General features: G+C 43.0%; 2 protein-coding genes across 4 annotated transcripts; one reads left to right on the top strand and one right to left on the bottom strand.

Moving 5' to 3' along the window:
* Positions 1 to 29: 29 nt before the first annotated feature.
* Positions 30 to 4053, top strand: mrps18b (mitochondrial ribosomal protein S18B). Of its 2 annotated transcripts, XM_010873202.5 has the most exons (8): positions 30 to 162; positions 410 to 504; positions 882 to 1035; positions 2718 to 2815; positions 3017 to 3085; positions 3217 to 3283; positions 3435 to 3494; positions 3596 to 4053. In XM_010873202.5, exons 1-8 carry the CDS (start codon positions 150 to 152, stop codon positions 3790 to 3792), a joined length of 753 nt encoding a protein of 250 aa, XP_010871504.2. In that variant the 5' UTR covers positions 30 to 149; the 3' UTR covers positions 3793 to 4053.
* Positions 4041 to 14219, bottom strand: abcf1 (ATP-binding cassette, sub-family F (GCN20), member 1). 2 transcript variants are annotated; one of them, XM_010873198.4, is made up of 24 exons: positions 13960 to 14219; positions 13329 to 13375; positions 13134 to 13211; positions 11782 to 11917; positions 11656 to 11687; positions 11424 to 11510; positions 11034 to 11090; positions 10663 to 10764; positions 10423 to 10485; positions 9996 to 10073; positions 9795 to 9887; positions 9587 to 9709; positions 9064 to 9250; positions 8793 to 8932; positions 8137 to 8285; positions 7424 to 7507; positions 6994 to 7118; positions 6567 to 6679; positions 6286 to 6460; positions 6137 to 6211; positions 5975 to 6045; positions 5687 to 5888; positions 5455 to 5592; positions 4041 to 4850 (listed from the first exon to the last, which is right to left on the bottom strand). In XM_010873198.4, the coding sequence occupies exons 1-24, from the start codon at positions 14027 to 14029 to the stop codon at positions 4684 to 4686; spliced, it is 2592 nt and encodes an 863-aa protein (XP_010871500.2). In that variant the 5' UTR covers positions 14030 to 14219; the 3' UTR covers positions 4041 to 4683. The 2 variants fall into 2 exon arrangements, with proteins under 2 accessions (XP_010871500.2, XP_010871503.2); XM_010873201.4 differs by lacking the exon at positions 11034 to 11090.
* Positions 14220 to 14277: the final 58 nt, after the last annotated feature.

A 14277-nucleotide genomic window follows, 5' to 3' on the forward strand; every position in this document is an offset into this window, starting at 1 on the left:
TTGTCCGTCAAGGACAGAAACATGGCCGTGTATACATTTCGCACACTCTGTTTTAGCTCTCACATTTCAATTGTGATGTTGGTTATCTAACCAAATTTGTATCAGTGCCAGTGCTAACTTGCAAAATATCATGTGTACACTGAGTTTTAATGACAAACTTAGGTATAAAATCGATTTTAATACTTGTACAAAATGGCTGCGATTCACTGAAGCATGTCCGTCACACCCATTCGCACGTTAATAATAAACATAATTTCACCAGCCCGAATTTTATGCCGAAATTAATAATAAAGTGAAAATCATAAAAATGAATGCATTAAAAGAATAAATGTGAGTTGTAGTCATGCACATAAATGTAATGAATACATGCGCTACTTACCCTTTCACCTGTAACCTTTCAACTCCACAGTTGTGAAAAGCAAAATGGCAGCGTTCATACCAGGCATTGGAAAGATTTTATGTCGTGTTTCGCCCTTACTTCTACAAAATATTCGTCAGAATAAGGTACGGTGTATTACGCGTCAAGTAAAAGCTAGAATTCTCACAATTACGTTTGCAGATGAAGTACAATCACGAAACAGGGACGGTGCTAAGGTCGGATTATAAACACCAGCCAGTTACAGTACTGTAGTGCTAGCTAGTTAAACCTTGCAGATCTGGGTAACTACATACTAACTCGGCCGTCGTATAGGGGACGTTAACATTGTGCATATTCCATTTACGCACCCTTTACAATGTAACTCCCGAAATGTTTCAGATTAGTAGAGACTTTCTATACATTTTTTTTAGTTATTTTATATTTTGAACATTACTCTAGATTTATACAAGCGGTCACAATTGTTGACTTCATTAAGTCACCTGTTTGTTTCTGTTATCCAAAGAGGTTATTTGTTAGGCTATGGACAAAGGATGTGTTTCCAGGTATGCAGTACAGCGTCTCTCTGTGCACGGCAGCCTCACTTGAGATCCCGAGTGATGCCGCGGAGGCTTCAGCCCGCTACAAGGACAGTCCATGGGACTACCTGGAAAGCGAAGGTATGGCACTTACCCAGCATATTTGGACAAGGTCAAAAAGATAATTGGAATAAATACTACTAGTGGATCAAAACAGATGAAAAGGATGGGATGGAGTTGGTTAAAATTCAAATCCACAAGAATTGACTGAAATTGATGGTCTAGGCACCATGTCTATGAATTACATTGTAAATCAGGATGGTAAAGTAATATCACTAGCAATTAAAGCGTTTATATTCAAAAGTATCCACTATAGAAAAGTAGAATAAACTCTCTGCTACCAGTTGAAAACAATACATGGGGCATATTGACTCATAAAACAAAATGTACCAGCATCATTTGACGTAAAAGGGTTTAACAGCAATGCTGTGTACTATATTAATCAGTTGGTAAAAAAATATTTTGATGTATCAACATCATGGCATCAGGTCATGATTTGGTACACAGTATTAAACAACTGACACATCCAGCCAGGTACTTTGCATCCATTTAAGATATTATATAGAAAAGTTTAGAAAAGCAAAATTATAAAAACATGCTTTGTCACCTTTCATTTTATGAAATAATATTAGACAATTGAGAATGATAACCTTGCTGGAGACGTAAAGATTGCGAGATAACACTCGACTACACACAGCTACACATATGTAGTCAAAACACTATGTTCAAGGAAATGGATGAGAGAACAGTGCATTAAACAAATGTAGGCATGTGTCGCAAAATACCGTTGTTGGAAATTGCCACAAATGAAGAAGTGAACTGAATACCCAAATGGAACCTTTCTTAACACAACATAGATGCAGGAGGAACCCATTGTAATTGAACGCTACTGGCTACTTGCACTCCAAACATTCCTCCCATGGTTAAATAGGATCCTGAGGATGGAAGTCACCCCGCCCCCAGTGCTCTAAATGTCCTTGTCGTTTGTCTTTTCAAGACGGGGAGCTGTACGATTGCATCTTAAAAGAACAGATAACGTCATTGATCAGGTCACACCAATAGCCTATCTCTTTAGCAGATTAACAAAGCCCTGTTGGCCCAGTTACTCAGTTGTATCAACAGAGGCCCGTTTATGCTTGATTAAATTTACTCCTCCACAATACCATTGTAAATCAATGGTAAATATTAGTTTATCTGAGGACAAAGTGTTGGAGATTGGGTTAAATAATGACACTCCAACAGTGAATGGGTTTGTGTTACAACAGAGGTTCCTGTTATGTCACCAGTGTGGTTATAACACCACACTAGGGTTCAACCAACAACTCATTGAAGGATGAAAGTAATGAATTTGGTGGATGCAGGTAGTTTTTTGTGTAAAATGTATTTATTGAACAACACTGTAACTTTTAGAAATAACACACAATGTTCCCCCAAATGCAAATACAGAGGAGGAAGAAACAAACAAAATCAGGACGGAAGTCCCGGATCATTATATAGTTCTTTCAAATATAACTAAAATCAAAATGACTGAAATTACATAAAGCCATTTAAGCACCTCTGGAATATAAAGGTAAAAGGCAGATTTATGTTGTCTAATGGAGTTTATCTACCTAGTTAATGACAATTTATGCATAGAGACAACCTGGCAATCATATTTCTAAGTGTTGTGATGCTGATACTTTGGTCTATCCAAATATATTAGAAATAAAAATTCAGAAAAAGGTACCATTTACTTTCTGTCCGTCTGCCTCTTATATCTCCAGAGTACATAGCGCGATACGGAAACAGTCCGGTGTGGTCTGACTACAGGAGGAACCACAAAGGAGGGATTCCCCCCCAGAAAACACGCAAGACTTGCATTGTAGGTTCAACAGTGGTGGTTCTGTAACTGTGCCTGTCATGTGGCAGCTCTCCAAGCTGTTGCCTGTAAGCTTTGGGGAGTGCACCAATGTTCAGAGAATGTCTACCATGAAGCTATCTTCTTGCTGTGGAACTCCATGTTCTCCACCAGACAGAGCTGTGACTGCAAACCTCTGAACAGTTCCTGTTTTGTTTTTGTCAGCGAGGTGACAAGATATGTGGGAACCCCTGTCCAATCTGCCGAGACCCCAACATAATTATTCACCATCAGGTCTGTTCTTAACTATGTAATACACACGTTGAGATATGGATGTTAAGATGCTATTACCTTTGGCATGGTTTCATTAGATTTAACATTATTCAGTGTAATTTTTGTAAATCATTGGACTGTTGATCCTGCAGAATGTGAAGCTGTTGCAGCAGTTCATCAGTCCGTATACAGGCATGGTTTATGATGGAACACGAACAGGTAAGATATGCTAACGCAATTATGTCTCTTTACCTAACGTGCCTAATGTAGCAAGTGGTGTTTAAACAAATAAATGGGTGTTTTACCATGGAACTTCTCTGCATACCCTTTTCAACACACATTCATAACCTAATACTCCGTTTGTATCCAGGAGTGTGTGAGAAGCAACAAAAGCAACTTAACAAGGCTATTGGTGCTGCAAGAGACCATGGTAAGTTCCTCCCCTGGGACTAAGGAGCAGAATGCTATAGTTCATTAATGATAGTCAGCCCAGTGCTTAGGGTTTCCACTGAATTTTCCTATTTCTTCCAGGGCTGCTGGCTTTCCAAATTCCTCATGTAGACTTCGCGGGCGAGGACTACTCCAATTCCCATGATGCAGTGGGCTTGACCCCAGCTCCCCCCACTGTAAATTCTAGCAACCCTTGGTACTGGTGGTACGACACCATACAACCAGATGAGACTGAGGTGGCTAAAGTCAGGAAGACCTACAAGGCATATTTGAAATAGACTAGGAGGGTCTTTCAAAGTTATCATGAAAATTTGAGCTCTGGACTCTGAGCAAGTTTGTTTATTTTGTATAGAAACAACTCATAAGTATAAAAGTGATTGGTTTAGGTGACTGTCAGTGTTCACAAATGGCTTGTCCTATGAAATGTTAACCCGGATCACTGATTCATTCCAGTCCTTTCTCCCATCTGTAATAATTGTCTAATTATATTGTTTTGCATTTAGAGAAAGCTGTACAATAAAACCACTTAAGATGCAAAATCATTTTATTTTCATTTTTGCTTGTAGTAAATACTTGATTTTACAGCTATGAACTGGTTTATTCCCAGTCAGTTGGAGCTTCTGTCCTGTAAGGAGCCACAGGTGTTAAGGTTTAGCCATTCTTTAATCCTTTAAAATGTTTCTCCTGTCACACTGTCCCATGTTACATTGGTGAAACATGCCAGCTTGGCAAATCTAAATGTCCAATTCACCCAGTTGCCTCAAAGACAAAGACTCTCTTGGATCTGATCAGATCTAAAGGTGTGTTTTAGGACAAGGGGGGGGATTTGGACTTGTATTGGAAATGTATGCGTCTTATAGGCCGAGAGGATACTAAAATTGACCAGGGTGTGTCTCGGTTGTCAAACGTGGCTTCCTTTGTCCATGCCTCCTCCAATAAAATGAAGGAAGGAAGGGAAGCCACTTTAGCATAGAGATGTACCCCAGGAGCAGATGACATGGCGTGGTTTCAGCGTTAGGATATATTGCATTGTCATGTCCTCATTGGGTCCACTTGAAATGGCCTCCAATTGCCCATAAGACCAGGGGCCCATAATTAGTGCCGGTCAAAGTATGTAGGGAAAGGGGTGCCATTTGGGGTCAGCCCTGGTTCTCTGGCAGGTGGGTGGTTCATTCCTTGACCTTATGGACCAGGGTCTCCCCCAGTGATTCCAGGACCTCCCGTTTGTAGTCCTCAAAGTCCCCGTCGATCTGGTTGACGGAGCGGTCCTCCACCACCCACAGCTGACAGGATGTCTCTGTGATCAGCCGGGCGTCGTGGCTCACGATGATCACCGCTGTGTGGAGGAACAGGGCAAAGTTACGGTCAGATTTTACCCAAGGGCACGGTCGGCAGCAAACTGTTGATGTCAACCAGCGTACTTATGTAGCTGTACTGCTCGAGACGATTTGTTCCGTCTTACGGGCCAGTATAGGCACCAACCCATGAGGCTCAGAGGGGCAGGTGCGGCTCGTGATGCAGAGCCAACTGAGAGCCTGAGGGACTTTGTGATCCTTTGACAAACTTAAGGCTGTGTGTCTCACTAATAACAACAGGGTTTGGATAGCTTTAAAAAAAAAAGTCTATGTTCAAAGACCCTCTAAATAATTTACAAAAAGAATAAGCCTTTAGGATGTAGAAAAGTACTTTGCCCTACATCAAATATAAAGTTATAGAGTTGTTTCAGTAATTATCCTGCAGCTGTACACACATTTTTAACATTTAAAAATGTAAAACTTGAAAAATAATATCACAGTAAATAGGCCTGGCATACACCAGTATATATCCAACACTCAAATCAGTCCTGGGACAGGTGTCTCAAGTAGAAACCTTGTAGACCAAAAACCCTACCGACCAACCGACTGACCGGCATGGAACAGCCTGTGATACTGTGTACATACCCCCTTTGTACTCATTGATGGCTTCCGATAAGGCATCAATGGACTCGATGTCCAAGTTGTTAGTAGGCTCATCCAGAATGAGAACGTCCGGTTGCCGACACGCCAGCTCAGCGAACACCACTCTGGCCTTCTGACCACCTGCATGGAGAGCAACATCGTTGTGGAAAACATTCCCCTTCTGCCTAGCTACGCATTTAATAGCCGAGACACATTGGAATGTGGGGGTCTTCACCTGACAGCTTGGAGATCTGGATAGTGTGCGCGTGGCTCTCCAGTCCGAAGCGTCCCAGACATTTCCTGCTGTCCTGGTAGGGGAGGTTGAAGTTCCTCTGCAGGTATTCCGTCGGTGCCTCTTCCATGTTCAGCTGGTCAGCATACTGCTGGTTGAAGAAGCCCACCTTCAGACGATGGTTCTTCCTCATCTCCCCCTTGTTCTGAAAGGCATATGGACGCACTCAGGTGGGACAGTTGCACACGCATATAAATGATGTATGGACGTGATTTTGTTAGGAGCACCTACCGGGGTTAACCTGCCAGTAAGCAGCAGTAACAGGGTACTCTTTCCTACTCCATTGGGTCCAACTATACAAACTAAATGAAAAGAAAAGACCTGTGAGAAATTGACTGGGAAGACCAATATGCCTCATGTACACTGCTGCAAGCCGAAACAATTTCAACGTACTTCTTGTGTCCATGTCGATACCAAAGTCCACGTTCTTAAAGAGGGGTTTGTGTCCCTCAAAGGCGAAGTCCACACCTGAGACAAACAGCCAAGTTAACGGGGACACAGGAAGTTTGAAAGGGGGAGGGACGGAGAAGAAACAGACTTACTATGCAACCCGAGGATGGGCGGGGACAGGGGAGGGGGGTTGGGGAAGGTGAATTTGACAGTGTACTCCTTGGGCCGTTTCAGTAGCTCTGTGGCCTCCTGGCTCTCCTCCTCCACTCCTCCCTTCTTCTTTCCCTTTGCCTGCTTCCTGGTCAAGGCCTCCTTGGTCTGCTTCTCCTACAAACGGACACAGAACAGCGGCTGACGGGCGGGGGAGGGGGTCCTAGGAGACACAGATCCAAGTACAGTAACATCTCAACCGTGGTAGGGGGACTGGACTCACAGCTTGTTTGGTGGACTTTCCTCCAGCCTTGAGATCCTTGAGCTTCTTCTCTTGTTTATCATACTGTTTCTGGAGCTCCTTCTGTTTCTGCACATACATCTTCTTAAATGTCACTGGAGGGAGACAGAGTAAGAAACAGATTTTAGTAGGTCATTCAGACAGACTTTGTTAATATAGGCTAGCTAGGTGGGACAACAGGATTCCAGCCATAGTAAAGTCAGTGCCAGTGGTTAAATGCACTGTGATAAGGACTACACCGGATTGAAGACAATATTCCCTACTACTCCTGGAAATAAGCTCTCTAGCTGTGATCAGTGAGTGTGTGAACCTTCTTTTTGTTAATCCTTAGTTTTCGTTTAATTTCGGATTCCTAGGTCAGGAGTTGGTGGGAAAAGAAAAATCTGCCTCTTCGCTAAAAAACACTCACAGTAGTTTCCTCTGTAGTAGTAGAGTTTCTGGTTGTCCAGATGAATGATGTCAGTACACACGTCATCCAGGAAACTCTGGTCGTGAGACACGATGAGGAGAGTCTTCTTCCAACCCTGCAGGTAGCTGAGAGGAGGCACAAATTAGAAAAACAGTTCACAAAACACTCCCAGGGACCCCGAACCATTCCATGTAGTCGATGTTCATATTCCAGAGCTAGCATACCCGAATCAACTGGCCAACTAATGATCAAGCCTCAGACTATTTGGTTCAAGTGAGCCTGTTCAGGGCTTCAGCAGAACGGTGACATGTCCAGGGGCCCACCTGAGGTCTGACAACCACTGTGTTAGACACTGCAGTGGGATCAGTCACAGACACAGGACTGAAAGGAGGCCTATTTAGTGAGCAGCTTGTGTGTCACATGTCCTTACTTGTTGAGCCAGATGACAGCGTTGAGGTCCAGGTGGTTGGTGGGTTCATCCAACATCAGAAGGGTGGGCTCCATAAACAGAGCTCTGGGGGGGGGGGGGGGGGGGGGGGGGCAAGGAACAGGAAATGAGTTTAGGATTTAATTAGAATCTTCATTTACAACTGTCAAAAGCAGCAGATACTCCTGCAGGGGTTTGAGTCCAACCTACTATTAATCCTGAATCTTCACCTTCCTGTTCTATTAAGTGTAAAAACCCTGTGAAAATATATGCATTTGTCTGAACAGACCTTGAGATGATTGGCCGGTCAGAGCACTGCGCCATACATTTTTGATTGTTCAGATCAGCTTTGAGTATGCACTAATAGTCTTTCTGAGTATGCACCGATGGGCTTAGTTCAGTCAACAATTGCAATGATACTGATAATGTGGTTAATAAAAAGACTGAAAGTAAAGCATTTTTTTGAGAGTCTGCGTTTTGGAAAATGCAGGCTTTTGAAGAGGTCAAATTTACACCATTGAACCCATTTACACACACTGAGTTCCGATATTCCCAAAATCCCACATTGTGAACTATGAACAAATTGACAAAAGAAAGTCAATTTGTCCATTGTTCACCCCCCCATTTGACTTATGCACTTACAGAACCAGTTGAACAAATTCTTATCAAGCAATTGTACCATAGGAACTCCTTTTGGATCTACAGAAGTTTTGTACCTGGCTAATGAGACTCTCATCCTCCAACCTCCAGAGAACTTCTTGGTGGCTCTGTTCTGCATTTCCGGGGTGAAGGACAGACCAGCCAGGATCCGACGGGCTTTAGCCTCGGCTGCAGCCGCCCCGATGATCCTCAACTCCTCGTATACCTGGTGGACACAGACACACCGTAGGTTAACGCAGAGCAACGAAGTCCATCGTTGGTGGACATTACATCTACGTCTGAATGCAACTTCAAGTATGAGACACCATAACCAAATTCCAGTAAACACAGTATTAACCCTGACTCCAGCCTCGATAGAAACACAAGCAGAAAAAACACTATACTTAAAATGTATTATTTTGAAACCACTTATGTTGTAATTCAGTTCAGTAAATAGCATTAACATTTTATTTAAGTACTATTTACATGTTAATAAGAATACGTGTACTAAAATGGACACACTAAGTATAGTATACTTATTTCCAATCATGTATTATAAGGTATGCAGAGTGTGACATCAATACGTCCATTTTAACATAAGTATACTTATTACTATTTAAATACCATTTAGTGTACTGAAGTGGTTCCTAAACGACACACTAAGTATAGCTTGTTTATGTCTTGGGAATGGATATCTAATTTGACTGGGATCAGGTGGGATGCTTCCACATACCTTCTCCAGTCTCTCAGCCACGCTGTCTTCTCCCTTCTCCAGCAGAGCCTGGAGTTGTCTCTCCTCCTCCAGCAGCTTCAGACGCCTGGTGTCTGCCTTCAACACAGCCTGGACTGCCGGGGTGTCGTCGGCTATCACCTCTAGGGGGACACGGAGAGAGACACAGGGGCATTGGAGGACATAGAGGACAGGAGGGAGACCGAGGTAGGGAGGATAGGAGGGGAACCGAATGATAAGATGGCGGTAGGGAGGTTTCCTTCAGGCCCGGTACCTTGTTCACAGAGAAGCACATCGATGTTGGGGGGGATACTGAGAGCTCTGTTGGCGATGTGTTTCAGGAGTGTGGTCTTCCCCTTCCCGTTAGGTCCCACCAGACCGTAGCGCCTCCCCGCCACAATCAGGAGATCTGCGTTGACAAAGAGCTCCTTCCCGTGGGCTGATATACTGAACCGCTCCAGCTGGGGGAGACAAAGAGCAGCATGTTAAAACAGTGCTAGGAGAACTACTCACAGACATCCAGGGATTCCCAGGTGATATTTAGAATGGACAGGTTGAAGGGATCAACTCAAAACATTTCATAAACACATAGCAATGTTTCAGATACACAGCTCAATCGCTGGAATCCCGAACCACCATTCTTCCGCTAAGATGGGGTTACTTCAGATGTGGGTAAATGTTAATTAGGCCCATTAAGTTTTTCCCCAGTGGGAATGACTAACGTGGTAGAACATTTACCATGTGCTCCAGGGGGCAAAGAAAAACAAGAGGTGGAAGAGTTGAGGTGGTCAGCTCACCTTGATATCGGATGCGTTCTCCAGCATGGCCTGTCTGGAAGACAACTCGGCCTGGGACACAGAGAAGTCTCCCTCCATGGCGTTGGCAGCGCGGACACTGGCCACCTGCTTCTCATACTCCAACTGCAAAACACAGACACATCGTTCTCGGTCAGGTTTGGCCCGAGGCTATTAATGAGGTACACAGGAAGTACCAACTGCTGTTTACCAATTTTTTCTTCTTTTTCTTCTCCTTCTTGCTCATGTTGGCGAAGGGGTCGTCTTTATCCAGCTCCTGCGCTGCGATCACGTCTTCGGCAGACTAACGGGCAGACATTGGGGAAAGACTGACGGTGAGTCTGGCAATCTGGCCGACCCCCACGCTATTAGTGGCCTTCCATATAACCCAGATCAGACGGGAAACACGCACCTTCATTGTGTCGTTCTCGTCATCTTCTCCCTCTTCCTCATCTTCGCTGCGAGGCGGGCGAGCTGGTTTATTCATCCTCTAATTTGGACAGGACACAACATTGTGGTTTGGCCAAACTAGCGGGAAACTATTTTGTGAGCCCACCCTTAGCAGGGTTAGCAGATAAAGGAAGGCGTTTTTCAGGGATACAGTGCAGTCAACCTAGATTTATTTTCCCCTGAAAAACAGTTGTGTGTAAGCCACTCAGGCATTTCTCTTACACCTTCTACACAGGTTAGTGTGACATATACTGCATACTACAGATGTGTTATCTGGACATGGTTGTGAATCATGTCACTAACCCTTTTCCCCATTAAATGCCCTCCCCAACAGATAAGGAAAGAAATGTTCCACACTGAGGTTGTACCATAAGTTAACAGATACTCACCTTGGGCTGATCCTTCTTGCCTTTCTTCTGCTGAGGCTTGTCCGTTTCATCCTCTTCTGGTGCCTTCAAAGGAGAAGAAACTATTACTCTTTCATTTAGTCCTCAAGACATCACTGAATCCTAAATCAACCAATCCCTAGGCCCTATGCTTTACTCCCTAGAGGCTCCAGTACATCCGTCATGATTTGACAGGTTCGTTGGGATCGTCGGTATGTTGGCCAAACCTATCAGAAGTCTCACCTTAGTCACGGCTGCTTTAGCTTCTGGTTTCTTGCCCTTTTTCACAGCTCTCTTCTCATCCTCATCTTTCTTCTCTTCCCCAGCCTCATCGTCGGAGGGAGTCTGAGTTCATGTAGGAAAAGAAAGCAAGGGTCTATATGGACGTATAGCGGTATTTGGTTGGGACATTGAGTTAGATCAGCGGATGAGGCGTGTGAGGGAACGAAAACAGTACAAGAAAAAAGGGCAGAATGAAACGAAAGGAAATAATCGTAGAGTGTTAGTGTTAGTAAACTGAGATATGAATCCTTCTGGGGCATGGGATGAAGAACGAATGAAAGGGAGAGCAATAAGAGAGAGAGAGCATAGTCGAAGCACATTCCACCACCCACCTTAGCGCTTGGCTTAGGTTTATCTTTTTTCTTGCCCTTAAGCACCTTCTCAACCTCCTGTGTTAACGTATCACAGACACACAGACACAGCAGTTCCTTCAGATTACAGAGGTCTTCACACAAAGATACAATACAGTTGGGAAGGAGAATAATGTGTCCTATGCTTTGCAAGCAACGCATGCAGACTGAAATGAATGGAGGGATCACAGATTATGTATGTGAACGACAATTATTGTGTGCTATGAAATACAACAGAGAAGACTTAAGATAAGGAACAGGTATGCAATAGAAACTACGAGGAAGGGTAGATTAAATACACAATGTTGATATCAACTGCATCAACGTTCAGTTTTAAAAGAACAACACATTAACATAAGTAACCCAACGCACCCTCTTTAGGATCTCGTCTTCGTCCTCATCATCGTCCCCTCCATCATCACTGTCTCCCTGAATGAGAGCTGCAAAGATGTTCCCGCCCTGGAACCCAACAAAGGCTATTTCAAAATGGACTATAGTCCACTCACCCCCAAAACTGGAGGACAGAAAACGGAACGAGACTGAACACTGTTGAGACTGTAAATATAGTGGTTGATTGAGACTGTTATATGGACAACATGCTAACCTTATTTCCTTTGCCTTTTCTGGGGGCCACAACTGGGACATGGGTGGGGAGAAAAGAAGTTGATGAAAGGCTAGCTAGGCTATTAACTTCCAGGAAATTAATGCAAATGTTCCTTAGACAACCTACCCTGTTCTTCCTCCTCCTCCTCTTCGTCGCTGGCTTGCACAGACAGCTTCTTCAGTTTCTCCATCATATCCTCCTCATTGTCATCAGTGGCGTCTCCGCCCCTACCTTTTCGCCGGTCTTTCTTCTTTTTCTGACTCTGGGAGCGAAAGGGATTAGGTAAGCCAGGTGTGTCCTATTTCAGACTCCAAAACACTACTTTGCACTACTATTTCAAATGCCCTTCAGTCTGTGTGCCGCAGCGTGTTTCTACGTGGGATATTGCTAGTTGTTGGCAGGCAGGGCCGCGCAGTATCACAATACATAAAGCGCTTTTGGAGAGCATTTCCACATTTTGTTGTGTTTTAGACAAGCTAATGAAGCTAGGGAAGTATTCTTTTTTTTTTTTTTTTTTTTTTTTGAATGAAAACACTTTTATGTTCATTTTAATTGCATAAACTGTTGTATTGTTAAAAATGTTGGTGTTATTTGTTAAATTGGGTTATCTTTATCAATTCATTGATATTTAGACTAAATTTGTCCAAATATGTTCAAATAAAATACAGCTTTTTAGGGGGTGTACTTACTACTTCACAAGACTGTATTCATTATTAGAGAACAGTCAGACTTGTTGTAAAATATTTAAAAAAGAAGAGATCACCGCTTTCCTGTTTCTTTAAGACCTCCCCTGAAGCTACCTGCCACTGAACATATGTGACGAGACCTAGAAATCACTGACGCTCCCCATCCACTCTGACAGAACTTGAGAGGATCTGCAAGGGAGAATGGGAGAAACCGCCCAAATCCAAGTATGCAAAGCTGACAGAGGAATACCAAAGGAGAATCGAAGCTGGGATTGCTACCAAAGGTGCTTCCACAAAGTATGGAACAAAGTGATGGTATACTTATGTAGATGAGATATTTCATTTTTTATTCTTCTCAATAGTCACACTCATTTCTTATATCGTGTTTCTGCTTTGACATTATCAGGTAGTGTGTGTAGATTGATGCCAAAACAAATACTTAATCAATTACAAATTCAGTCTAAAACACAACAAAATGTAGGGAAAGCGAAGGGGGTTGACTACTTTCCGAGGGCAGAGTATGACCTGATGCTTGTATTTATTGTTTAATGAATAAAATATCATCACGATAGAGCAAGCTAGCTACTACTCAGGCTAGTGGTGGCTATGTGAAACCAACCTCCCCAACCACTTCAAGCTCATCGTCAGTCTTTCGAGAGAGCAAATTTGGTGGGAAGGGAAGAAATTGATTATATAATAGCAGATAATTTTAATAAATCACAAAACATTGATAGATAACTGCAACACAAGTAACACTTTCTGAAGTCCCTATACAATGTATGAAACCATTACCTTATTTCCTTGAGTGTCCTTTACCACAGGTTCATCATCCTTCTCAGTTTTGTTATCTGTGGCCAGCTCCTCAAAGAACTGTGGGAGTGTGACAGTCAACGGGATGGTAATACATATTGTTTGCTGTTTACATTTTGGATTTCTCAATTGCTTTTAACTCAAATTTAATTCCACAAATGAGCTAAAAATACTCACACTTTTCTTCCCTTTCTTATCCTTCTTTCCTTTCTTTACAGATTTTTCTGAAGAGAGGGGGAGAGACAATGTATGAAGAAAAATTAGTTCATCATCAACATATGGGAACACAAAAGAGTAGGGCTGAATGAGCCAGAGGGGAGGCTAAGTTCATACAAGGGGCAGCATGGAGGCCTCATATTCGTAATGCCTTTTGGCACAGCAGTTCTCTAACATTCTAGTTATGAGATTAGCCAGTTAGCATTAATGACTTTCATTATACATTTATTATACTTGTTAACCTTAGGTATTTCTACACAAACCCTTTTAATATGTTGTATGTTGACGCGTGACTCCCTGATTTACAAGTACAGAGAACAATTAATCATTTTCCCGACACAATTGCAAAGCATGAATAGGGCATTGCATCATTTTACAATATTATTGTGCCAATGACATCTACGGTCGATTGAGAGCGGTCACACAACATATAGCCAATACAGAAACGCTGCAGCAACAACAACAGATGACACACATTAGGTAGCTTACAACTTTTAAAAATGTTAGTTAGCTAGCTAGGCTAACTTCAGGTGCAGTGGCTTGCAATGTTAACGTTGTAGCTAACCGTGAGCTTAGCTAGCAATTGAGCTACCTGCCGCCGCTGCTGGTGCTGCTCCCTCTTCTCCTTCCCATTCTGGGTCTTCTTTGGCTTTCTTGGGCATCTTCTGTTATTTACTTCTTCGGTTATTAACAATAAACCCTCGACTTTTCTCGAAACACCTTAAAACCGGTGGTAAATATGTCTGTCAGCGATGGGTAAGAGTTTTATCACAACACACATGCGGCCTGAGACTTTCCTACTCGATGATTTAGCGAGAGCGAGCACCACTGAGTTTCAGTCGCCGGTTGAAAACTGACAGTGAAACAGATTTTCACAGCGCCACTGCACTGATAGGGCAGCCACGGAATT

The sequence above is a fragment of the Esox lucius genome, chromosome 10 (assembly GCF_011004845.1).
Source record: "Esox lucius isolate fEsoLuc1 chromosome 10, fEsoLuc1.pri, whole genome shotgun sequence".
Taxonomy (NCBI): Eukaryota; Metazoa; Chordata; class Actinopteri; order Esociformes; family Esocidae; genus Esox; species Esox lucius.